This window comes from Molossus molossus, unplaced genomic scaffold (genome assembly GCF_014108415.1).
Source record: "Molossus molossus isolate mMolMol1 unplaced genomic scaffold, mMolMol1.p scaffold_m16_p_6, whole genome shotgun sequence".
NCBI classification, from domain to species: Eukaryota; Metazoa; Chordata; class Mammalia; order Chiroptera; family Molossidae; genus Molossus; species Molossus molossus.
In genome coordinates, this window is record NW_023425399.1 from 83,313,970 (window position 1) to 83,338,783 (window position 24,814).

The 24,814-nt window shown below is 35.7% G+C and overlaps 1 protein-coding gene across 2 annotated transcripts in view; it reads right to left on the bottom strand.

Moving 5' to 3' along the window:
- The window catches only part of DSC1 (desmocollin 1), a 32,408-nt gene extending 8,606 nt beyond the window's left edge, over positions 1 to 23,802 (bottom strand). For both annotated transcript variants that reach the window (XM_036245151.1, XM_036245152.1), the window contains exons 1-11: positions 23,740 to 23,802; positions 20,429 to 20,513; positions 18,942 to 19,144; positions 14,653 to 14,772; positions 13,664 to 13,819; positions 7,899 to 8,043; positions 6,511 to 6,677; positions 5,937 to 6,071; positions 3,710 to 3,895; positions 2,081 to 2,340; positions 1,787 to 1,929 (exon numbers count right to left, since the gene is read on the bottom strand). In XM_036245151.1, the coding sequence (XP_036101044.1) occupies positions 1,787 to 1,929; positions 2,081 to 2,340; positions 3,710 to 3,895; positions 5,937 to 6,071; positions 6,511 to 6,677; positions 7,899 to 8,043; positions 13,664 to 13,819; positions 14,653 to 14,772; positions 18,942 to 19,144; positions 20,429 to 20,513; positions 23,740 to 23,802 (1,663 nt within the window). The remainder of the gene's footprint in view (positions 1 to 1,786; positions 1,930 to 2,080; positions 2,341 to 3,709; positions 3,896 to 5,936; positions 6,072 to 6,510; positions 6,678 to 7,898; positions 8,044 to 13,663; positions 13,820 to 14,652; positions 14,773 to 18,941; positions 19,145 to 20,428; positions 20,514 to 23,739) is intronic.
- Between the last annotated feature and the right edge of the window lie 1,012 nt (positions 23,803 to 24,814).

Here is a 24,814-nt window from a genome sequence, read left to right on the forward strand (position 1 = left end):
CGATGTTTCTCTCTCTCTTCCTCTCTCTCCCTCTCACTCTATCTGAACAAAAAACAAACAAAAAAATGTCCTTGGGTGAAGAAAAAAAAGAAACTCTTATGAGAATATAATAATCCTTAAATTGGTATCATGTGAGTTTTTTTAAATTCTCACCAGAGGACAGGCTGAGAGAGAGAATGGGAGAGACAGAAAGAGAGCAAGGAGAGAGAATAATTGATGTGAGAAAGAAACATCAATTGGTTTCCTTCTGTATGCTCCCCAACCAGGGGTTGAACTGGCAACCTTTCTGTGCATAGGACGACACTCAGCCAACTGAACCACTCCAGGTGGGTAATATCATGTGAGATTTTGACCTTGTCTTATGAATTTTAGTTTCCATGGTAACTAGCCTAGACAACATAAAGGAGTAAATATAAATTATTGTTTGACAGCATAGTTATGATTAGAATCATTCAGATTTTACCTTTATTTATACAAGTTCAACAATTCACTCAAGATTATAGAGTAATGGCAACTTTAATTCTGTCTCTCAGTGAATGGTTTCCCTATTCTTTGGTAGTTTCTTTTTTAAACTTATATTGAAATAACTCCACTAAATGTAGGTGTGCCAGTCTCAGCCTATGGATGACCAATGTTGTGGCTAGACTGGCCACTATGGTCCTCATTATGATTGCAAGATGCCCTCAGGAAACTGTGAAAAAAACAAGTTTATTACTTGTTTTTAAAAAACAAGAAATTACGTGACACACCAGAGGCTACACAGTGTGGTCAGAGGACGTAGTGGGGGTGGGGTGGGGTTAGGGGGAGGAAAGCTCTCTTTGTGGGCCTGAGATCAGGATCAGGGAGCCTAGGGTTTCACAGGTCCATTCATTCGCACGACCGACCAGGGCCGGGGACAAACTGCAACCGAGGTACGGGCCCTTAGCGGGAACCGAACCAGGGTCTCTCAGGACCGCAGGCCAACGCTCTAACCGCTGAGCCAAACCGGCCAGGGCACAGGTCCATTCTTTATTGGTAGATTTAAAACCTAAGCACAGAAATTTAAAGAACAAGGAATGGGGAAAGCAGCCTGGCTCTTTTCTAGCCCTACGGCTGGCAATATAGTAATTTGACACAGCCATCTTTGAAGTGGCTGGCTCAGCAATCAAACCTTAAGTCAGGCACTTCATTACAAAAAGAAAAGCCAAAGGTCAGTAAATACACTAATTATACAACAATGTTACATGTTCAAATTCGTTTACTGCCTGGAATATATGTTCACAAGGGTTCTGAGAGACTATAACATTTGAAAAACATTTCATCACAAGATAGGTTCTAGAATCAACCTTGGAAAAGGATTGCAAACCACAGCAAAAGACTTACTTGTTCAAGAGTCATTGTTCGATCATTTGTTTAAGAAATAGGATGAAAGTTTTTCGCCCCATTAAGAGAGGTTCAAAACAAGCCTATTTTGAACCCAAGTGTTTTAGGTGGTTTGAACTCTTTCAGTATGATCAAGTCATAGTAATCTAAATTCCTGAAAAACAGGGAGATCTTTGAGGATGCTACCATGTCCAAGGCAGCGATCAAGTAACATGGAACTTGAAACTTGGACTCCCACTTCCTAGCTTTGCATTATTGATGCACTGGGGCCAAAATTGGATAGTCTTCCCCCACCAAAAAAAAAATCACAATTGTAATACAAACATTTTTTTGCATTAAATTTTGATCTGGAAATAACTTCACTCCAAGATTTTCTTTAAGCATATCCTATATTTATATTTTATTTCTAGAAAATTGTACTCACCGGCATCAGCTGCAACCACGGAAACATTGTATTGGTCATTTTTTACAAATTTTGATTCTCTATCTAGCACTTTTACAGTTTTCAAGTTACCAGTTTCTTCATTAATTTCAAACCAGCTATCTTCATCTTTTATCTTCTTATATCTAATTTTAAGAAATCAAATGTAATGGTCAGATCAAAAATGGACATAATCGCAGAAATCTGTCATTTTGAAAAATACATTAGAACTTTCCTAAATTTGAAATCAATTTACATCACAATTAAAAGTAAGAAACTTTTTGAAAAATACATTACCTTAAGCCTTCACCACTGCGTGTTTCTGGATCATATGCTTTGTATCCAAGGAGTTCTTGGCCAGCTGGGAAGCCATCTTTACTCTGAATGACTTTTACCGGTGGTTGGCATTCAGGTCCCTCATCTCTGTCTTTAACTTTAACAGTTACAGTTGTGGTGCACATACTAGGAGATTTTGAGTTTGGTGCACTGGAGAATTGTGCTTCATTAACTACACCAATTTGCAAAACAATTTGGCGATTAACCTCAAAGTTCAATGGCTGTTAAATAAAAATAATTAGTCAATATGTAATACTATACATAGAAGACTCATGATTCCAAGTTTTAGCACAAAAGGAATATCATGTTTATGTATAAAATGTCACCAAAAGAAGGTGCTAATATAAAGACTAATAATGAGCTTCCTGTAATAACAAACACTATAAAAAAGGAGCAAAATTGTTGTTTTTAAAATTTAACCAGTTTTTCTTCTCACTTTTCTTTAGGAAGATCCTGCTTTCATTTTTTTTTGCGTTATAAGTTTAAATATTAATAGGAATACAGAATAAGTGTTTGATTAAATTAAGATAGATTGCTATTTATTGTTACTTATCAAATGGTATAACAGTGATAACTCAAATGGCAAAAAATCTCTCCAAGCTAAGTATATATAATGCAACAGTTATCTGAGTCAAAAGATATAATGGTATTATTTAGCAGCACCTTTAAAAGCACATTATATTTGATTTGCTTAGTTCCTAATCAAAATGCTCAGTCCTGAACTGAATAATTAGAAAGAATCCAAAAAAATAGTTAAATAATTAGAGACTAAAATCTATCAAGATAACAAATAAAGGAAAACAAGAAAAAGAAAACTAGAAGCACCCCCCCCCCCCCCCAAAAAAAACATGATAAAAAAGAGAAAGAGAAGAAATAGGTGATATAATAATTAAAAAATTTTTTCTAAAAATCTTATCAGGGCAGCAAAATTTATGCATAAAGCTTCTTAGACAGTAGAGGCTTTACGAAATTAATGAGGGAAGTAAGTAACAGATTATTGAGGGCTATGGGCAGAAAGACTTAGAACAGAAGCAGATTCAATTAAAATATTCATTATAGGTTCCAGTAATTGCAATTGAGTTTTTAAAATCCTGAAGTACTGGCTACCTAAAAATATCGGGGGATTAATAGGAATAGCTGCTTTATGTTTAGTAAATTGTCTTATAAAATACACTACAGAAAGGAAAAAGTATAATATGAGCACGAAGAAAACTGCAATTAAAGAGGTTTGATTTCAAATAGTCATTCTTCCATTTCTCTCTGTCTTGTGTTCTGTAAAATAAGGGTTTTGAACAAGTGGGTGTCTAAGAATGCTTCTAAGGCAAATATCTGATTACTACTTCAACATCTCTCTACCTTGGTTTGCTTCATCTATAGAACAATGAATTTTGTATCTGCCATGCCTTTCCTCCAAGAGAGAAAATAAGGGTAAAATAATAATAATAATACATTTTTAACCAATATAATAATTTCAGCATTGCATTGTAATGCTCTAGATATGAATACAAATGCCTATATATAAAAATACCTATATATCAATTAAGTTAGAACTTTTTAAATTACTGTTTGATTATCTTGTTTTTTGTTTACCTTGACAACACACAAGACCGCTTCATTTGTCTTTGGGTCTGTGCTAATTTTGAAGTTTCCGTTTTCATTTCCACGTAGGATTGTGTATACAGCCTTGGTGTGAGCAGTGTTCTGCAAATCCAGGTCATGTACCTTCATTCGTAAAATCTCAACATCAATTCTATTTTCTTCTACTTCTGCAGAATACTAAAAAAAAAAAAAAAAAAGTCTCTTGTTATTATAAATGTATAACTCTAACAATATAATTATATAATTTTCTCCTCTGAAACTTATATTTATAATAAAAGAAGGCAAAGTAATATGAAAATATACAATTATGTATTGGGAATAATTTGCAAATGTAATGCATAGTTTAATTCTTTCCTCACTGCTTTTTAAAATCTTATTTATCTTTAAAAGATTAATTTATGCTTTTACTTTCCAAATACTCTGATACAAGTTTCCTACTCATTCAAGCCCTCAGATTTGTCTCTATTCTGATTCTATAATATTTACAGTCAGTCTATCACCCCTTTTTAGACATATCAAACACTTAATACATGTTTTATATTAATATATTTAGCCCTCAATATTTATAGGTAATTATAACCTACATTGATTTCTCATTATTACTGAATAATAATTATTATTTAATAATAATAAATTATGCCAATTAAAAATATTTACTTTAGATTCACTGGCAAACACTTTAAGAAAACAGTTTTTCTTCTCTTTTTTGGAGGAATTAAATCATAGTTCCCCCCCACTTCCAAAAATTAAATAAGATTATGGAAGCATGTGATATTAAAAGACTAAAAATGTAGATAAATCAGAATCCTCTAGAGATGTGAGATGAACTCACAGAATGATGACAGCCTGATAGCCATTGGAGCAGAAAAGATCTTGAGTCTAGTCCCAGTTTCCTTATGACATGGTTTATATGAATGAGATCATAAGCAAGTCACTCAGCTGACCTTCCATTTTCTCATATGAAATATGGAATAAAACCTATCCTTATAAATTAGAGCAATTAATGGGAAAAATTATAGGGATGGGCTCTCACTGCAGGTACTTTCTTCTTTGACTTATACTCTGATATAGATTAATGGAAAAAAAGGAAGATTACTTTCTAAAAAGACAAGGAGGAAGAACTGCTTCCTGGAATTTTTCTCCTATCTATACTTCTTATTTTGTGTAGTTTCAAAGGGAAAGTTTGCTCATACATGACACAGGAAGAGTCTGCATATAGATGGCAGTGGGCCAGCCTGTACTACTGTATAGCAGAGCAAAGGATATGAAGCTAGTCTTTTTATGTCTTAAGATGTTGAAGTGTATAGAGACAGACTCATAGACAGAGAGCAGACAGACAGCTCTGGTGGTGGGGGAGGTGTTGGAGGCTGAGGGGATTGAGCAAAAAAGAAAAAAAGAGAGAACTCACGGACATGGACAACAGTGTGGTGATTGGGGAGGGGGAGGAGGTAACAGAGGGCACACAGGGGATACATGGTGATAGGAAAAATAAAATAAAGACTATAGTACCTACTTCAAAGGATTTCAATAAGTCTTATATAAGATTATAAGTGGAAAGGTGTTCTCTGTTCTAAATTACTACTCATCTAAGAGATGACTGTTATTTTTCTCCACACGATAGTTCTTGCCACAGTATTAGAGAATTTATAACTTTGAATGTTGAGTTCTAAAGATCCACTGGAAATCCTACAGTTCTTCCTCTTAATTGTAGGTATGAATGAATCTACATATAGAGAACATTTGAGGACTATTAAAATAGTAATCTGGAATGAGATGGGTTTATATCCAATCTTTGAACTCTTACATATCATTTATAGCAAACTAAACCATGCAATATTAAATACATTGGACACTTTAAAAAAAAAGATGAAGTATAAATGACACCATAGAGAGGGCCTCCTCCTTCATCCTATGAGAGGCATTTAAATCCAAGGAATATGATACCATAGCTTGGCATCTAATAAAACACGAAATATATGAACAGCTTCAAGGGCTAAGAAGCCTTCACGTGGCCAAGAAAATAGCTATTTCCTTATCATCCAGAAATAATTAGCACTTTACAATAATTTTTACAGAAATTGTATTATTTTTTCCTATGTCATTTGTAAGTGGTAGCTATTAAAATCAAAATGTGTAATCTCACAGAGCTACAAAAGTCTAGATTGGTTTTTTGAAGCGGTAAATGAACTTAGCTAAATGAATACAGAAATATACTCACAGCAGTTTCTGTGAAATATGGTGCATTGTCATTTTCATCCTCGAGTGAAATAGTAATTGTTCCTGTATTAAACAAACCAAAATGTTGGCCTCCCATGTCTCGTACTTCCATTATTAACTGGTATGTATCACATTTCTGAAAAAAGTAAAAAAGAAACATTGATGAACATTTTTTTCCCCAAGAAACCAGCATAAATAAAAATTGAACAAGAGATTGGTCAACTAGGACAATGGGAAGCTGATGAGTATAAGATAACATTTTTAAATTTAAAAGCTTTTACATATAAATATATATATATATATATATATATATATATATATATATATATATATATATTTCAGCATACACACACACAAATCAAGTCAATGATCTCAAGTGAGACCTCATCTAACACCTGTACCTTCCTAAATTCTCTGTATGGACAAAGGAAGTATCCAGAGGAGCCCTAACCAGAGCCTTTATGAAAGCATGCTTGGAGAGGCGGCCACAAGGGACCCTACTGTAATTCCTCTGGGAGTTCATTATCAGTGTAAATATAGTTTAGTGACTGGGAAATAATTAATCAATTAATTACTTCTCTATCCAGTAAAAGTGAAGTTGTGGTGATGACACCTGTGTCTGGATGTATGGAGAAATGCTTGGGATGATCTGGGATTTGTTGTAAGATTTTAAATTTCAGACGAGTGTGTAGAGTGTCAGGTTCATCGAGGTCTATGGCAGTCACTTTTCCCACTGAAGTTCCTGTTTAAATAAAATCCAATATTTTCAAAAATTTAGAATAACAATATTATAAACAAAAATAAAATCAAGTCATTCCTATAAAATATTCATTATCTCTATACTAATTTTAGCATATTAATTTTATAGATAAGTAGAAGAGTATAAATGCTCTCCAAAACTCTCTAAGCCTCCCTTACTTAAGAACTTGAACTAAGTTATTACTGTGAATAACATGATTTATAGTCTACATACATGAGAACATTCCCCCACCCTTGGTAGTAGTAATTCTCAAATTCTTCCCCTAAACCCACTACCCCAGTTCATGGGCCACTTTTGGAAGGGACCTTCTCTGTGTATCTTGGTTCCTTTATAGTACAACTTGATAATGTCAATTAGAGGAATAGTACAGTCTTGCACATGATAAAGATTTTACACTTTCATGTTTTAATAAATGTGCTGAATTATTATTATATTATTATATGCAAGTAATTATTAATAGATGTTAGACACAAATATTATGCATCAGTCTGAGTATCAGTGGTCAACCTTTATGGCCCAGAAATCAGTGTACTGAATGTTACTCTAACAAAACACTTATTTTGGGAGAACAATATTAAATATACCCACATAATGGCAACAGACTGGAGGAGCTAAGAACTAACAAACAACATTTCTTGCAGATTTCTAAAAAAGAAAAATTAGCCAGTCTTGTTATACCCTTTGTTATACCAAAATCACAATTTTGGCTGCCCATAGCATCAAACAAGTTTAAATTATTTTTTAATTTGTCTGAAAAATATGCAAAGTAAAGCAACATATATGTTATTATAAGTCAAATTAGCCTTTCATTGCGTGCTATGATATATGTTTGGGCCCCTGCAAATGTATTGAGACTTCAAAAATATTCAAATTGTTCATTGCTTTATAAATAAATCTGTGATACATGTAGAAGATCAAATTAGAAAATATAAACAGTTATTTGTTACACATTCATATTCATTATGGATTAATCTAACAAAGTTAGTAACTTTATGTATTAGCTGCCTTCTATATGTGTATAGCAGAATGAGCACAAAAAGGTTTGCATTTGAAGAGAATATGATCTTATAAGACTACAAAGATTTATGTGGAATATCCTTGCAAGTCAAGCATTTAAACATGTTTAGAATAATCACGCTTAAACCATTAATGAGTAATTCAATTGAAACAGAAATCTAGTGTTTTCCTAAGATGTTAACTTACCAATTCGACAATTTTCAGGCACATTAAAGATAGTCACTTTGTTTTCAAAATATGGGGCATTATCATTATCATCTTCAACTTTGAATAATAAGGGGAGTGGGTACTCTGGTGCATAACCGTCTGCGGTTGTTGCATAGGCATATAGCTGAAAGGCAGACAAACACCAACAGCTTATTCTTAAATGATAAATTATTCACAAAATTAAACCTGGTTTATGTAACAAAGAACTTATGCAATGGACAGACAGCACACCAGCACAGTCTATGCCTACCATATGGCTTCCATCTTCTTTCAACATTCTCGTGATTCTCCCAAGTACCACTCCAGCTGAATGAGGCCGTTCCATTCCCTGAGTTAACTGGATGCTGCTCTGCTTGTTAGAATGCATGTAGACTTTCCCCAGTTATGCAAATAAGTATTTTTTAAGTTCATAAAAAATATATAATTATATTTACTTGCAAATTATCTCTGAGTGATTCAATTATTATTTTTTCTTTATTTACCGGCATTTTTCTCATTTTTCTACCAAAAACATGTATTTCTTGTGTAATAAAAATGCTAATTACATATACATATTCTAAATTCCATCTTAAAATGATGTATCTTAGCCTCAAATGCCAGCATTTAAAACCCTTTCCCTTAAAACACCATCAAATTATTTCTACACTCTTCTTGCATGGTTTATGCGTGGTTAAGTATTTAATGAATGACTGTTGAATTAAACAGATTTTTTTTCACTGACAGGACCAACTAAACTCAAAGTGAAATCTGTATTAAATCAGTTCTTCACCACACAACTAGCTCTTACTGACTTCCCTACTGTAACCATCTTCCAAAATGAACCAGAATTAAGATTCCAGGTATCTAACTCCTCCCTCTCTTTCATTATCCTTTATAGTCAGTTGCCAAGTTCTAGCATTACTATGTCTCTATCATCTATCTTCTCTTTTCTATTCCTAATGCCATCATCCTCGTGTGACTCAAATGTATCCTACCAAATTTCAACTGACATGCTGTCCTACCTACTTTCCTGCATTTGTTCTAACTGGCCTTCTCCAATGTATGCAGAACTTGGGAGTCAGATTCATTTCCATAAAGCACAACTTTAATCATGACATTCTCAAATCACACTCTTCAGTGATCTATCTTCAACAAAAGTAACGACAAAACCCTCTCTATTTTCTTAAAAGGCAACATTTCATTTTCACTGTTCATGCTAACATGGAAGAGAAGGAATTTCCACATTCAATCTCTAGCATGGAAAGTTTTGAAATAACCATCCATGCTCTCTCTGCCCACTTTATCACTTTTTCCAAAAAAACTCCAGGTGGGTTTTTTGAATAATAAAATTTATACTTTGATTTCCATCAGTCCGATCCCTATATCTTATTCCTCAATAAATCACAAACTCAGGAGTGTATTACAGGAGTGTATTATCACCACTTCACCACCACTACCATCATCATCATCATCACATCCAGGTGTCATACTTTTCAGCCTCCTTCCCCCTCCCCTCATATTTGATGTGATTTTTTTTTTCTTTAAACTGCTGCCATTTTGAGAGTTTTGCTTAAAAATTATAAAAATTTTTTATGTCTCTATCAGACTATATTTGCTCTCAGGCATAAAGCTCAAGTCTTACAGATATTTGTGTGTCTAAAGCACCTAACACAGAGCCTTACATTGGGTAATTCTTCAATAATTATATTTTGCATTGAATTCCATTCATCTTTTCCATTTAGGCAGGCAAACTACTCCTTAAGTTTTTCATCTATAAAAAATGTCATAAAAATTCTACAGAATCACTTATAATGAATTACTCTATCTCATCACATTCACATTAAAATATTTCCATATCTAACCTAAGCCCATTCTAGTATAATTTACACTAATTTTTGCTAGTTTTTCTCTTCAATTAAAATGATCATCTGCTTCCCACCATACAATCACTTGTGGTTTTAAATAAAATATTCCCTGATATTTAATTAAAAGTAATTATTTCACATTCCATTGATTCAGATGTGGTGATTTTGTTTTTGGTACTATTTCAAGTACTGGTTTTATTTATTGCTGTAAATGAACTTAATATCTCCAAAATAAATCAAAATTGAAATCTTCATTGTAAAGGAGATAATTTAAATTAGAGCTGTAGCTAAACTTTAAAGTATAGCCCAGCTTCCTAGGAGAATCCACTGATGTTCATGTAATAGAGAAACAAATTATAAATATTTTTTACTTTAGTCATTAAGCAAAAAAAAAAAACCCCAAAATAATCATTTAACAGTTTAGTTCCCATTATTCTAGATTAAAAGCAACAATAATATATTTAAATATTGTAATAAGCATAACTACACTACTCTAGTTTAGGATGTCATGTTTTTAGCTCAGTTAGAAAAGTATTATTTAAATTTCATGTGTGTTTTACTGTGATATCATTTTCTCCTTGAATTCTTCTGTAGTTTGAAGAACCTCATCCCGTTTAGCACTTAACACACTATAATTTACTCTTGTCTTTCAAACTGCTCTCATCTTTGGGAATATGCAAAAAGTTGACAACAGGAATCAGGACTTGCATAGGCCTTGTAGGGCATTCAGTATCCAGGGTAGACTGGACAGAGAAAGGGGGAAAACTGTGACACCAGAGCTGAGTGGTACGCATGTGATTAGCAACATATTAAAGACTATCTTGTAGGTTATAAGATAGTAAGGTTCTCACTGGATAGATAAAAAGGGACAAGATTGAACTTATTTTCCCCTCTGAATTTATAAAAGGTACAGAATCTCCTTAACACTCAAAGAGAAAGAGTGCTACACCTAAAACTAATATAATATAGACATGGGCAAAAGTAGACTTACAGTTGTAATACATATAAATAATACAATGATTAATAAATAATATTACAAAGATAAACTGTGTTTTATGTACTCACAACTGTAAACTTACTTTTGCCCACCCCTGTATTGTATGCCAACTATACTAACAATTTTTTTTAAAAGAGAAAGAGTATTTTCAGTTGCCTTCTTTCATAGAAAGAACTGAATTATTGAAGAAAAAAAAAATGTATACTCTTCTTTGAAAAATATGAATAAAAAGGGCCTTATATGAATCCCTAAAAAGATTAGATTAGTTGAGTGGTTTAAGATAAACTCCTCCAACTGGAAAAATGTTGTGACTTACCAAGAAAAATCTTCACAAGACAAAATTAAACAATACAACATGGGGCAAGAGAGAGAACAGTATAGTAATGATACGTATTGAGTCACAACCATGGATACTCTTCCCAATAATTAGTGAAATCAATTATTTTAAATAACAATAATTATTAATACTTAACATTTATATAGGATAAATAAAAGGAAAGAATTAATAAATCCAATCAAAATTCCAGTTGTGAGAACAAAATTCTGGAGCATGTGAATCATTTGATTTACCATTTGGAGATATATATATTTTTTTTTTAATTGATTTTTTTGGGAGATATAAACATCAATGTGAGAGAGAAACATAAATTGGCTGCCTCCTGCACACACCCTACTGGGGATTGAGCCCACAACCCAGGCATGTACCCTGATAAGGAATCGAACACAGACCTCTCAGTCCATGGGACTATGCTCAATCACTGAACCACACTGGCTGGGCACCATTAAGATATTTTTAAAGAGCTTTACACAACATCATGGTAGTGAATGATCACAACAGTGCTGAGGTAGGTAAGGCAACTATTAGCAGCCCACAAAACAAAGAAAACAGGTTCTTGAGGTTGTGACCTGTCTGAGACTAAAATGAAAACTGGAAGATTCTAAAGGTCTACTAATTTCCAGAAAAATAAGCTTTTCAGTATAAAACAATAAGCAAAATTGATTTGATAGAAAAGCAAAGACATATTATTTTAATTGTAACCTCTACACTGACAGAAAAGGCTTTTATTCCATATTGTCTCAAATGATTTTATAACTTACATCATGTTTACAGCTGGTTATTATACTTCCCTGTATGAATTTTGCTGATATCTTAATGCCAATCCAATCTTAACCATGTTAACAAATATTAGAGAAACATCAGTAATTCTGAAAATTATTCAAAAGCCCAACTTTGAGTGTTAATTCCAAACTATTTTATGCCTTTGTCCTTCAAAAGATGTAAAAAAAAAAAAAAGCAAATCTCTCTCTGTTTCCTCTGGCAATGATCCCAGTAAGAAGTCAACATAGACAGCAGGTTGCCCAGTGAGAAGCGGCTGAAGACCATAAAATGCATAAACAGAAGCACATCTATAAACAGGATGTTATCAGCACAATAAAAAAAAAAAAAGTGTACATCACAATATATAGAGTAGGCAGCTTTTTATTTCTCCACAAGAGTGACTGCTTAGTGTTAGATCTTTTCTTCTTGTAAAGGAGCTATAAATGCAGCAGAGAACTTGTATATTATATATACATGGATATACATGTATAGATATGTATATACACATGTATATGTATGTATCTATTAACTATTTATTTGGCTTCTTGACAGAAGGATCAAAATGATTGCAAACCATGTTATTTCGTATAAAATCCCTAAAGCGAAACATTCATGTCCTTTCAAAAGTTGCAGTACTTTATCTAGTGCTGTGACCTCCTTAGCTAAGGTACTTAGCATGAATTATCAGGTCCTTCACAGTCTATCCTTTTTTTTACCACTCTAGCTTCATATTCCACACTCTTCCTCAGCTTCAAACAACATCCCAGCCAAGGTTTGTTGTTGTTCTTGTAGATTTATTTTTAACAAATGGGTCTTTTTAATGCTGATGCCTCTGCTTATACCACTTACCTACCTCCTTCCTCCCACCCCATAGTCAACTTCTTTCATGGCTGTCTTCATGTAGCCTACTCATCTTTCCGATGTCTACTGAGATTTTACTTTCTAGACTGGCCAAGTATGAGATAAATTTCCCTTTTATGTAGTCTTTCAACAAAGAGTTTCTTTGCTGCATTCTTTTATAACTCAAAATACCAACTACTTAAACAGTTTCATTCTCCATCACCCCAAAATGCATTGTGATTTTTCTCTTGTATGTCAGATTAGATATCAGAACACTAAGGAGTAATGTAATGTGAAGTGGAAACAGAAAAAAAAAAAAGATTTAATTTTCAGAAAAGTTAGAATTTTTCTTTGGGTAAAAATAGATAGAATAAAATGAATTGGTAAGCTTATTCTGGACTACTAAGGAAATAAAATGATACCCAAGATTCTTGTTGAAAGCAGGTAGAGGGAGAGAAAGAAAAGCATGATGCTATTTAAGAGGCTAAAGCAGCAAATCTCCTCCTTAGGCTACATTTAGAATCACCTTGGATGACTGCAAATTTTCAATTGATTGGACCCCATCTCAGAATGATTAAATCAGAATATCTGGGGATAGACCAGAGCATCAATATTTTTTGAAATGTTCTCTATAGTTTGTCATTTACAAACTATAGGTAGGGTTGAAAATACTTGAACTATGTTATTATAAGGAACTTTGAACTCAATGAAACTTACTGTTGTTGTCCTAGGGTTCCACAGATCAAAACCTGTCATATTTTCTATAGTTCTCCCCCACTTTTCTTCCCTTTTGATATCTATTGTCTTTCTTCATCAATAGAAATTTGAAGTTTATATTACACATTAACATTACTTAAAATATAAAATACAATTATTGTTTTTTTAAAACATAAATAAACAACAGTGAAAATATTAAACCAGTAATAAACAACATAATTCTGAATAAGTAATCCAATGATCTTACTGGAAACTCTTGATATTGCTCACGATCTATGCTTCGTGTACAAAAGATATCCCCACTGTCTTTATTTATGAAGAACAAATTGAAGGGCTCTTTGTCCACTCCTGGTCCACTTATAGAGTAAAAAATGGTGTAGTTCTGTGCAGCATCAGATTGGACCTATAACAATAAGTGACAATTTAGGATAAAAAAGTATCTTTAATCTAACATCTCGTGGCGTAGTTTTTGTTGTTGTTTTGTTTTTGTTGTTTCTTATCATTTGCTTTTTCCCTATTAACCTATTCTTTCTTTCCTTTTTTTATCTACCCAGTATATCCCATATATTTCAAATTTGTATTTATATTCTGAATGTGCAAAGCCAGAAACTTTATCACTTATTTGACCCCAAATTATTTTGTGTTGTCTACACATTTATAAAAAATTCATGGAGTTAAATATACTTTTACAATTCATATTCATTCTCTTATTCTTATATAAATTATAGTAATAGTTTAAGTAATTTTCAATTATTTGGAATGAAAAACTTTGTGAAAAACTTTGTGATAAAAAAGTAGAAATAATGTAACTTTTCTTCCACAATTAATTATTCAATAATTTCAAAACTGGCCTATGTTTACATGACAGCTCTGTGGCAACGACACCCCTTTTTGGTAAATAGAAATATTGGACTCTTTTTTGGTGATGATATGTGATAACTGAAGAGTTAAATTATGCAAAATCTGTAAGTGTCCTCTGAATGTGAATACTAAAGTCTGGCAGGGTATTTAGGAAAATCTGGGTATAAACTTAAGAGTATCAGAAACTCAAAATATGAAAGTAAGAAATTATACTGACTTGCTTTGACAGGGCCCTTTTTCTGGTGAATAGATGATCCTTATTAGTGTCAATAGGTTAAAAAACTGATCCAAAATACTGTGCATTTCAATTGAAAATTTAAAAACAAACAAACAAACAACCCTATAATAGGTAAAATCAACCAAGATGAAATGTACCTGCTGAACATGTTGTGGAAAGGGACCTAATGAATTCTCCATCAGTGAACATGGAATAGGAGCCCATCGTCTCTTGCTGCGTTTCAGGACTGTGTCTTTGGTGTGTCTGTTTTTAGGAACCTTCATTTAATGAGAGAGAAAGAAATACAGCATTTCTTGTCATTCTGGGAACTGTGATTTTAACATATATATCAACATGAGAATAAGTAAGGGGTGCACATAATATCATGGATAACCAATCCCCAAACTATTTCTGTTTTTTATTATATTATTAATAAGATACACAGCCCCAGCGGGTTTGGCTCAGCAGTTAGAGCATTGGCCTGCGGTCTGGAGAGATCGGGGTTTGGTTCCTGCTAAGGGCAGGTGTCTCAGTTGCAGTTTGTCCCCGGCCCTGGTTGGGTCATGTGAATGGCAACCACTCGATGTGTCCTTTTCACATCGATGTTTCTCTCTCTCTCTCTCTCTCTCTCTCTCTCTCTCTCTCTCCCTCTCTCTCTCTCTCTCTCCCCCCCTCCCATTCTATCTGAACAAAATATCGAAAAATATTTTGTTCTTAGGTGAGAATAAAAAATAAATAAATAAGTAAATAAGATACACACACACACACACACACACACACACACACACACACAACGAGTAAGAACCAGTTTTACTTAATTCCTGATTTAACCAGTTAAGGAACCAGAACTTTATAAGGCATTGGTAAAAGAGACTATCTTGAGAAGTAGACTCCCTACAAATAGATGCTTTATTAACAAATATTTAAGCATTGATTTTATTCCACTAGAAGTGGTTACAAACAAAATTTTAAAAAATTCTAGCTGTATTTCAAAGCATTTGTATACCTATATAAAGTTACAGATCAGCACTTGTTCAAGTATGTTTTATTTCACGTGATATGGAGACTCTACAATTTGGACATAAGATCATGTTTTGAAAACTTTATATTCTAAATTTGATGAAGAGAGACATCAAAGTTACAACTAAACTACAGAACAACCATCATTCAAAACCGCCTGAAATAAAGCTGAATGGAAGTCCTACAACTACGGAATTAAAGCAGCAGCCACATCAAGGCTGGTAGAAGGGGCGGAGGCAGATGGCCTGGTCCCACATCCACGTGTGGCAGATAAAAATCAGGAGGACACCTCAGCTGAGAAGGTCCTCCCTGAGGACCGAGGGGTTCCTGTCCTACACCAGACGCCCCGCTCAGGGTTCCAGTGCCAGGAAGAAAAGTCCCCATAACTTCTGGCTGGAAAAACCAGCAGGAACTGAGGCTCAGGGAAGCTGGTGCAGATGGAGCCCCAGGCAGCTCCTCTTAGAGGGCCCGTGCACAGACTTATCGGACTCACTCCCTCTAAGCTTAGACAGGAGGCAGCTCGAGGAGCGCCAGAGACATACAGGGAAGAACTGAGCTGTTTGGCAGTGAAGTGAGGGCTGGAGAGGGGGCTTTCTCCAGGATAGACGTGCTGTCAGAGGCCTTGTTCCTTTGGTGAGCCCTTCCCTGGGGCAGCAGACAGTCGCCATATCTGGGACTCCAGCAACCTGGCTCACACTGGTAGCCCCGCCCTGGTGACTCCCTAAGGCCTCGCCCCACCCAACTTTCAGGCCCACCCAAGCTGTTGCCAGTTGCTTAACCATAGGATTGGCCTGTCTTGGATCCTGCTTCAGGTTTTCCTAAATTCTTTCAAACAAGCAGCACCTGGTCTCAGACAGCCCCATACTTCTCGTTAAGTAATACACAGAAACAAACACAGGGAGGCAGCCAAAATGAGGAGACAAAGAAACAGGTCCCAAAGGAAAGAACAGAACAAAACCCCAAGAAGAGAACTAAGCGAAATGGAGATAAGCAACCTAACAGATGCTGTGTTCAAAATACTGCTTATAAGGATGCTCAATGAACTTAGTGAGGGCCTCAAGAGCATAGAAAAGGACCAGTCAGAAATGATGGATGCACAGTCAGAAATGAAGGAGGCACTAACTTAACTAAAGAATAATTTACACAGATTCAATAGTAGGGTAAGTAAATCCAAGAAGCAAACCATCGATTTGGAATATAATAAAGCAAAAAATGCCCAATCAGAACAGCAAAAAGAAAGAAGAATTTTAAAAAAATGAGGATAGTGTAAGGAGCCTCTGGGACAACTTCAAGCATGCCAACATTCGCATCTTGGGGGTGCCAGAAGGAGAAGAGAGAGAACAAGAAATTGAAATCCTGTTTGAGACAATAATGGCAGAAAACTTTCCTAACTTGGTGAAGGAAACAGACATACAAGTTCAGGAAGCACAGAGAGTCCCAAATAACATGAAACCCTAGAGGCCCACACCAAGACACATCCTCATCAAAACGCAAAAGGTTCAAGACAAAGAGAGAACCTTAAAAGCAGCAAGAGAAAAGCAGTTGGTTACCTACAAGAGAGTTCCCAGAAAGCTGTCAGCTGATTTCTCAAAAGAAACTTTGCAGGCCAGAAGGGAGTGGCAAGAAATATTCAGAGTGATGAAAGGCAAGAATCTACAACCAAGATCCTGCAAAGCTGTCATTTAGAATCGATGGACATTTAAAGAGTTTCCCAGACAAGAAAAAGTTAAAGGAGTTCATCACCACCAAACCGTTATTATATGAAATGATGAAGTGTCTTCTTGAAAAAAAATAAAAACATAAAATATATGAACAAACAAAATGGCAATACATACATATCTATCGACAATGGAATCTACAAACAAAATGAACAGGCAGAGCAGAAACATTCTCATAGATACAGAGAACATTTTGTTGGTTGCCAGATGGGAGGGGGGTTGGGGGAATGGGTGAAAAAGGTGAAGGGATTAAGAAGTACAAATTCATTGCTAGACTGACAAACCTCAAAGGGAAAGGGGTTGGGGGTGGGGGGAAGAAATAAGCCAAAGAACCTATATGCATAACCAATGGACACAGACAATAGTGTGGGAAAAGGCGGGAGGGGGTCGGGAGTGGGGAGGAGGGAGTCAATGGGGGAAAAATGAGGAACATTTGTAATACATTCAACAATAAAGATTAAAAAATAAATAAATTTGATGAAGAGGAGTTCTTATAATCAAGAGGGATTTAGGTGGGAGTTTTATAAATCAAATTCCTTATTTATTTATTTATTAATGTTTTTTCTAATCCTCACCTGAGGATATTTTTACATTTATCTTCAGAGAGAGAGAGAGAGAGAAACATTGATGTGAGAGAGACACATTGATTGGTTGCCACCCGCAAGACCCCAACCAGGCCGGGAACGCACCTCAACAGAGGTACGTGCCCTTGGCAGGAATCAAACATGGGACTACCTGGTCCGCAGGCTGATGCTTTAACCACTGAGCCAAACCAGCCAGGGCTCAAGTCCCTTATTAATAAATTATTTTATAAGACCAAATTTATATGTCGAGTTGGCTTAAAGTGAGAGTTGTGTGAATTCCCATAACCTTATCCCTTCCCACTCCTTGATTATCACCACTTACTTCAGAAAATGAGTCTAGAGTCAGAACATTCAAACCAATCCTGTGGACTGGCCATTACTCCATTTTCTGAAGAGAAGGACCCCATGGGATTTTCAGTTAAGATAGGAGTAAGCTTTAGACAGTCTCTTTTCCTCTTTAGAAAAAAAGATTCACACCCCCATAGTCGGTTGGGAGAGAGCCACTCAGGGTGGAGCTCCATGCCTCCAGCCTGAATAAATTTCCACTGTTTTAGACCCACCCCTGTCTTGTTCTACAGGTTGGTTGTTCTTATTGCCACACCGCAAAGCACTGTCTGAAACCTTTGATATTCTGACTGTGCTCCCTGGCAACACAGTTGTTCATTTTTATACCATTGTGTAAATAGCTCTACCACTCCTTAAAACAGTCTAGTATTCACATGTGTTAATTATCAGTGGGACAGACAAGTAAGTGAGCATTAAAGGACAATGATGTTAACATGGAAGGGAGTCTATAAAATGAACGACTTGCCCGGGCTGGACTGGCTCAGCTGTTAGAGCATCAGCCTGAGGACCCAAGGGTCTCGGGTTGGAATCTCAGTCAAGGGCACATACCTGGGTTGCAGGTTCCATCCCTAGTCCTGGTCAGGGTGGTTCAGAGGCAACCAATTGATGTGTCTCTCTCACATAGATGTCTCTCTCTCTCTCTCTCTCTCTCTCTCTCTCTCTCTCCCCCTCCTCCCTCCCTTCCACTCTCTCTAAAAATCAATGGAAAAATATCCTCGGGTGAGGAAATGAACGACTCACATAAGCAGATTAATATAGTCAGATTTTTGTGTAATATACCTTCTTTTCTCTTGCTTCTAGTACAATTTCTATCTCTTTCTGTTCCTGCTTCTTACTGTCTGAAAGAGAAATGGAAAAACTTTTCCTTTGAGAAGACAAAACGAGGTCATGTGTTGTGTAAATTGAGCCATCTTCTAGAATTCTGAAGTCAGGATCACTCGACAGGATTAGGCTGGCCGACTGGAGACATTCCTTCAGATTCACTGCGGGGAAGAAATATCACAGTAATTTGTAAGATGAAACAGGACTAGAACAAGTTTTACAGGAATAACAACCGCAAGTTCGAGCATGAGAAGTAGAAAGTTACATTTGAAATTTGCTGAGTCCCTGCTATTCTGAAACTGAAGGACCGTGAAAATTAGATAATTAAGTTAATGAAGTCCAAGTTTCCACTATTTTCATCATAAATTAATTATGAATAGACATAAAATATTTTCTAGTGTCACTGGATTTATTGTTCCACTTTAACTTTTCCTTATAGATTTTTACATACATATAAAAAGTTGTTGTTTTATAGTATATGTAGTATAGCTATGACATTAGTTATACTACCAGTAGATTTTGAGCTTGTTTGCAATATTCTTTCACAGTTAAATCTTACAAAAACAAAACAAAACTGGTCTGTACTTATATAATATTTCTCAGTTATATTGCAAATAATCATTTTATAATATCTTTTGGGCGGTTAATAAACTCAGTACTTTGTATAAATTGTGTTTGTTATCAAAATACTTCCTTTACAGATTCATATGTAGTACATTTAGCATATTGACTGTGTGTCTTTAGAGTATAAACGGTGCATCTTTGAAATGTTCTAAAAAGATATAAGAGAGTAATTTAAAGCAATGGTCCAGGCAGTCTCTGTCTTGGAAAGAGTACCACTTCTGCATTCAAAATGTATTTTTCTAAATGTAAACTTAAGCCAATGAAAAATCTCGATAGAAGGAATGTTGTCTTTAGACTCAGAACAGCCAACCTATGCTTCAAGTGTGACTGTGAGAGTTAGACGAGTTGAAATTTTATTTGACTTTCACAAGCTATTCTGTGAAACAGATCACATAAAATCTTGCTGGGTATTGGTTCATTGTAATCAACCTCAAGCTCACATTTTCTACTGAGACATTTAAGTTTTGACACATCTGTTTTATACATAATCAATGAAAGAATATTGGCTTTGGAATTTTGGCAGAAGGTCAGCTGACATGAATTAAAATATGCTTCCGGTGTTGATGTCTTGCTTTGTTTGAACTAAACTAAGATAATTTAGCCCTCTGACATTTACTAATTTTTCTGGCATGAAAAGTATACAACCCACTTGGCACTTAAGTTGTTTCTAACCACTATCAAAACAAGTAGTTCATCTTTCATTAAATGTGAAATTTTAATGCCAAGCAGCTACTATATGGCTTTTATCTGAAACTTTACAAGAGCAGCCTGAAACTAAATGTAGCAGTTAAAACTATGAAATTCTTAATACTGTTTCTCACCTTTGCCTACAAGTGTTTCAGCCTGAAGATGAGAAGGAACTTGAAGAGAAATTTTCTGACAAGCATCGCAAAGTAATATTAAAACCTCAAAAGGAAGAAAAAAATCAGGGATTACATTTGATTGCAAACTGTCATATTACAGTTTTGTCTCATTGATAAAAAATAATGTTAATTTCAGCAACAAAGAAATCTAATCCTTTCATTTTTTTAATATTCCATTTTTATCTTTTTTTTATATTCACCTGAGGACATTTTTGCATTATCTTCAGATAGAGTGGGAGGGAGAGGGAGGAAGAGAGAGAGAGAAACATCAATGTGAGAGAGTCACATTGACTGGCTGTCACCCACACAACCCTAACCGGGACCAGGGACAAACTGCAACAAGGTACATGCCCTTAGCGGGAACTGAACCCGGGTCTCTCTGGTCTGCGAGCTGATGAGCCGGAGCTCTAACCTCTGAGCCAAACCGTCCAGAGCTTTAATATTCTGTTTTTAAAAGGAAATAGTAAAGAAAGTAGCTTTAGGGGCACCGGCGTCATTTAGCATCAATGAAAAAGTTAAAGTGAACAGTAGTTCTTGGAACCTAAATCATATTGTATAATTTTTAAAATATGTGTTGCAAACCATTGATTTTATGTAGGAGTTATCATCTCTAAGGTCATTCATAAGTGTCATTCTCATTTTTTAGCATAAAGAAAGTACTTGACTCTGGAATATAATAATCACATATTTGTATACAAATAATCATTTTCACAGACCCCTAAAATTTTTTATTTTTTTTTATCCTCACCCGAGGACATTTTTCTTTTTTTTTTTTTATCCTCACCCGAGGACATTTTTCCATTTTTTGTTCAGGTAGAGTGGGAGGGAGAGAGAGGAACAGAGAGAGAGAGAGAGAGAAACATCGATGTGAAAGGAACACATCGAGTGGCTGCCACCCGCACGACTGACCAGAGCCGGGGACAAACTGCAACCGAGGTACATGCCCTTAGCGGGAACCGAACCTGGGTCTCTCAGGACCGCAGGCCGACACTCTAACCGCTGAGCCAAACCAGCCAGGGCCATTTTTTCATTTTTTATTCAGATAGAGTGGGGGCGAGAGAGAGGAAGTGAGAGAGGGAGAGAGAGAAACATCGATGTGAAAAGAACACATCGAGTGGCTGCCACCCGCACGACTGACCAGAGCCGGGGACAAACTGCAACCGAAGTACACGCCCTTAGTGGGAACCGAACCTGGGTGTCTCTGAACTGCAGGCCCACGCTCTAACCACTGAGCAAAACTGGCCAGGGCGGACCCCTAAAATTTAAGGGTATAGTTAAGTCTAGAAAATGTTTAACCTCTTAAAGAATAATGCCCACAAATATTCACTGGTATCAAATCACTCCTTGGATTGACTTGGCATAAATATCAAAGTCTAAATAATCTCATTCACAAAAGTAATCTAAAAATACATATATTTCAAAATATAGAAAGTAACCTTAGACAAGGTAATGATTTGCAATTAAATTGAAGGTAACCCTATTGTCTTCAAAAGCGAGGTAGTTCAAGGAAAGAAGGTTAATTTGCACCAGCATCACTACAAACATGTGAGTAATATGTTGTTCTACAACTTTAGGACACCTAGTATGTCACTAGGGGATAGGACTTTTTCAGTTCCATTAGAATCTTATGGGACCATTGTTGTATATGTGCCATTCAAAAAAATCGCATTTGTCTTCAGTTTTAATGTAAATAACCATTGTTTAGAACATGGAATTTTAACTTATTCGACTCTTTAATATTTTTATCCCTAATGCCAAGGAATGAATTAGGTTATATCTAGAAATTTTTCTGAGCATAAAGAATTCTATTACTAGCTGGGGATAGGGTGGGGGGGATGGGGAGGAGGGTGTCAATGGGGAAAAAAGGAGAAGCATCTGTAACAAAAATCAATTAATATAAATAAATAGATAATTCTATTACTAATAATCTAAATATATAATGTAGAAAGAGAATTTGTATTTAGAAACATATATACATGTACAAATATACAATATACATATATATGTATATATGTATGCATATATGTATGCATGTATATATACACACACAGACACACACATATACACACACATACATATTATTCCCATAGGATATATACGCATTCCCATTCTTACACCCATCTTTTTTATTCCTGCCTAGGATTCCCACTTTGTTGGTTCTTCCTTTGCCAGAAAAGCCAATGGAAGTCTCCAGAAGTACTATTCCAAGTCTTCAGGCTAAATTAGCAACTTAGCTATTTAGAGGGAGGTGGGGGTCAGACACCCTGTTGGTCATTGTGAAGATAAGGGACAGATGGGCAAGGGATGAACCAAAGAATGTTGGACAGAACAGAGACCAAAAGCAAAAGAAATCTAGGTAAATGCTTGGAAAACTTTTACCACATTTTACCTAACTAATACAGTACTAACTCCAGTAGGTCTCTGAGTTTTATTCCTCCTCAGGCAATTACAGGATAAGAACAAAACCATCAATTCTACATCATGTATTATTTATACGGAGAAAATATTTATTCCCATACAATAAAATCTTTAAATTCTAAAAATATAATTTGAAGTTAAAATATTTTGCTAAAACAAAATAAGAAGAAAATTCAGTGTTCAGAAATGCCAGATATGTGGGACAACTCCCCTCGACCCTCTCCACCAAAATAAAAATTAGCACCTGAATACACAGTTATAAAGCTATTAAAAACATAAGTAGAAGCCAAGTTAATGTTATTTTTTTCAATGACTGTTATATTTTTTTTTCTCAAGTAAAACCCCTTGCTTTAAGAGCTGCACCCTTAGCTTTGTACATTTTGTACCCTTAGCTTTTCCTGAGTAAAATTAAGAAAGTCTTGGATAATTCACATCTTTACCCAGAATCCTTTTGATCTTCTCACAGTTTAATGGAACTAAGCATGTTAAATAACTAGAGCTTATTTAATGACTAGCAGCAAAAGCAAACCTCAGAACCTTCTGGGCCAAATGCCTGAGGAATGAATTGCCACTAGTCCTTAGGAAAGCAAAACAGCAAGACTGAACAGGGGATTCCCTTAAAACACCAACAATCTGGCCTTGGGCACTTGAAGAGTAAGTGAAAAACACCTGCCATCCCAGGTCCCGACTCTTTCAATTCTTCTTTGGATTTTTCTGAGATTTATTTTTGTTTTTCCCAGTTTATCTGCTCTGCCTTCCACTCCCTCCCCTGCTCACTTTCAAGCCCAAATTGGAGGGAAGAAGTACATAGTAACCGGCTTGAATTCCTTAATCCTTTGGTTGTTACTCACCAGGAAAGAGAAAAGGAGCTGCTTACAGAAGAGGCTCCCTGGGGCAGCGGAGGCCACAGCCATCAGAAGCGGTCCCAATGGTCCCAGTGGCCTGGGACAGTGACTGGATAATAGGGCAGCTGAGGATGCACAAAGCAGCTAAGCAGATTCCCAGTGGCTGGCACTGTGCAGGGGATTCTGCTGCCACCCTGGCACAGATCAGCTTGATTTGGAGAAGAGTCAGGAGTTGTGATAAGCAGAGAAGCAGCAGAATTGCTTTCCTCCTATTCCTGGGTCAGTCTTTCTTCATTCAATTCAATTACCTCTGAATGTAAGAGGTTTTCCTACAAGTGGGGAGGGTGGGGTACAAAACAACCCCAAACCCAGTCACTAGCTCCTCCTCACAGCAGCTTTCAAAACTTCTCCTGCCATCTGACACATAAGCAGAAGCAAGAGGGAACTCCCTCGATCCTTGGCCCTCCTCCCTTTCCCCCCAGGTTGATGCTCTGAAGTTGTCCCCAGTTATTACCCACTCCTACGCCCTCCCCTCCTTCTTGGCCTTATTAACCTATATTGCCCCTGGGTACAATTGTACACAAATTCCATGCAAAGAAGTGATACCTACTCAGCTGCCATTGGCAAATCAGGGGACACATGCACATGTAATCACATCATCAGAAGTTATCACCCCATCAGCATTTAGGTGGAGGCTGTCTCATACAGCATTGCAGTTCTCAGAGACTGTCACTCATCTACAGCAGTAACTTCAAAGATGCATCGTGTCTACTCTCTTTGCTGTCTGTTCACTGTGGTTTGGTCCTTGAGATGTCCCAAGGAATTTACCAGAATGTATATAGACCTCAGAAAAGTAAGAGTATAAAGAGACAGCCAAGATAGAGTTTTCTTGTTGCATTCTTTTTGTTATTCATGAAGCAATATTTTTCTCTTGAGTATCTTTATTTGAGAACAAGTCTTATCTAAGACCAACTGTCTTTAAAAGCATTCCATTCATCCTAATTGCTTGTGTATTCCATGTAGGATGTCTTAGCCTAAAAGTACAATATTTCATCATTTATTTTTAACTTATCTTTGTTGT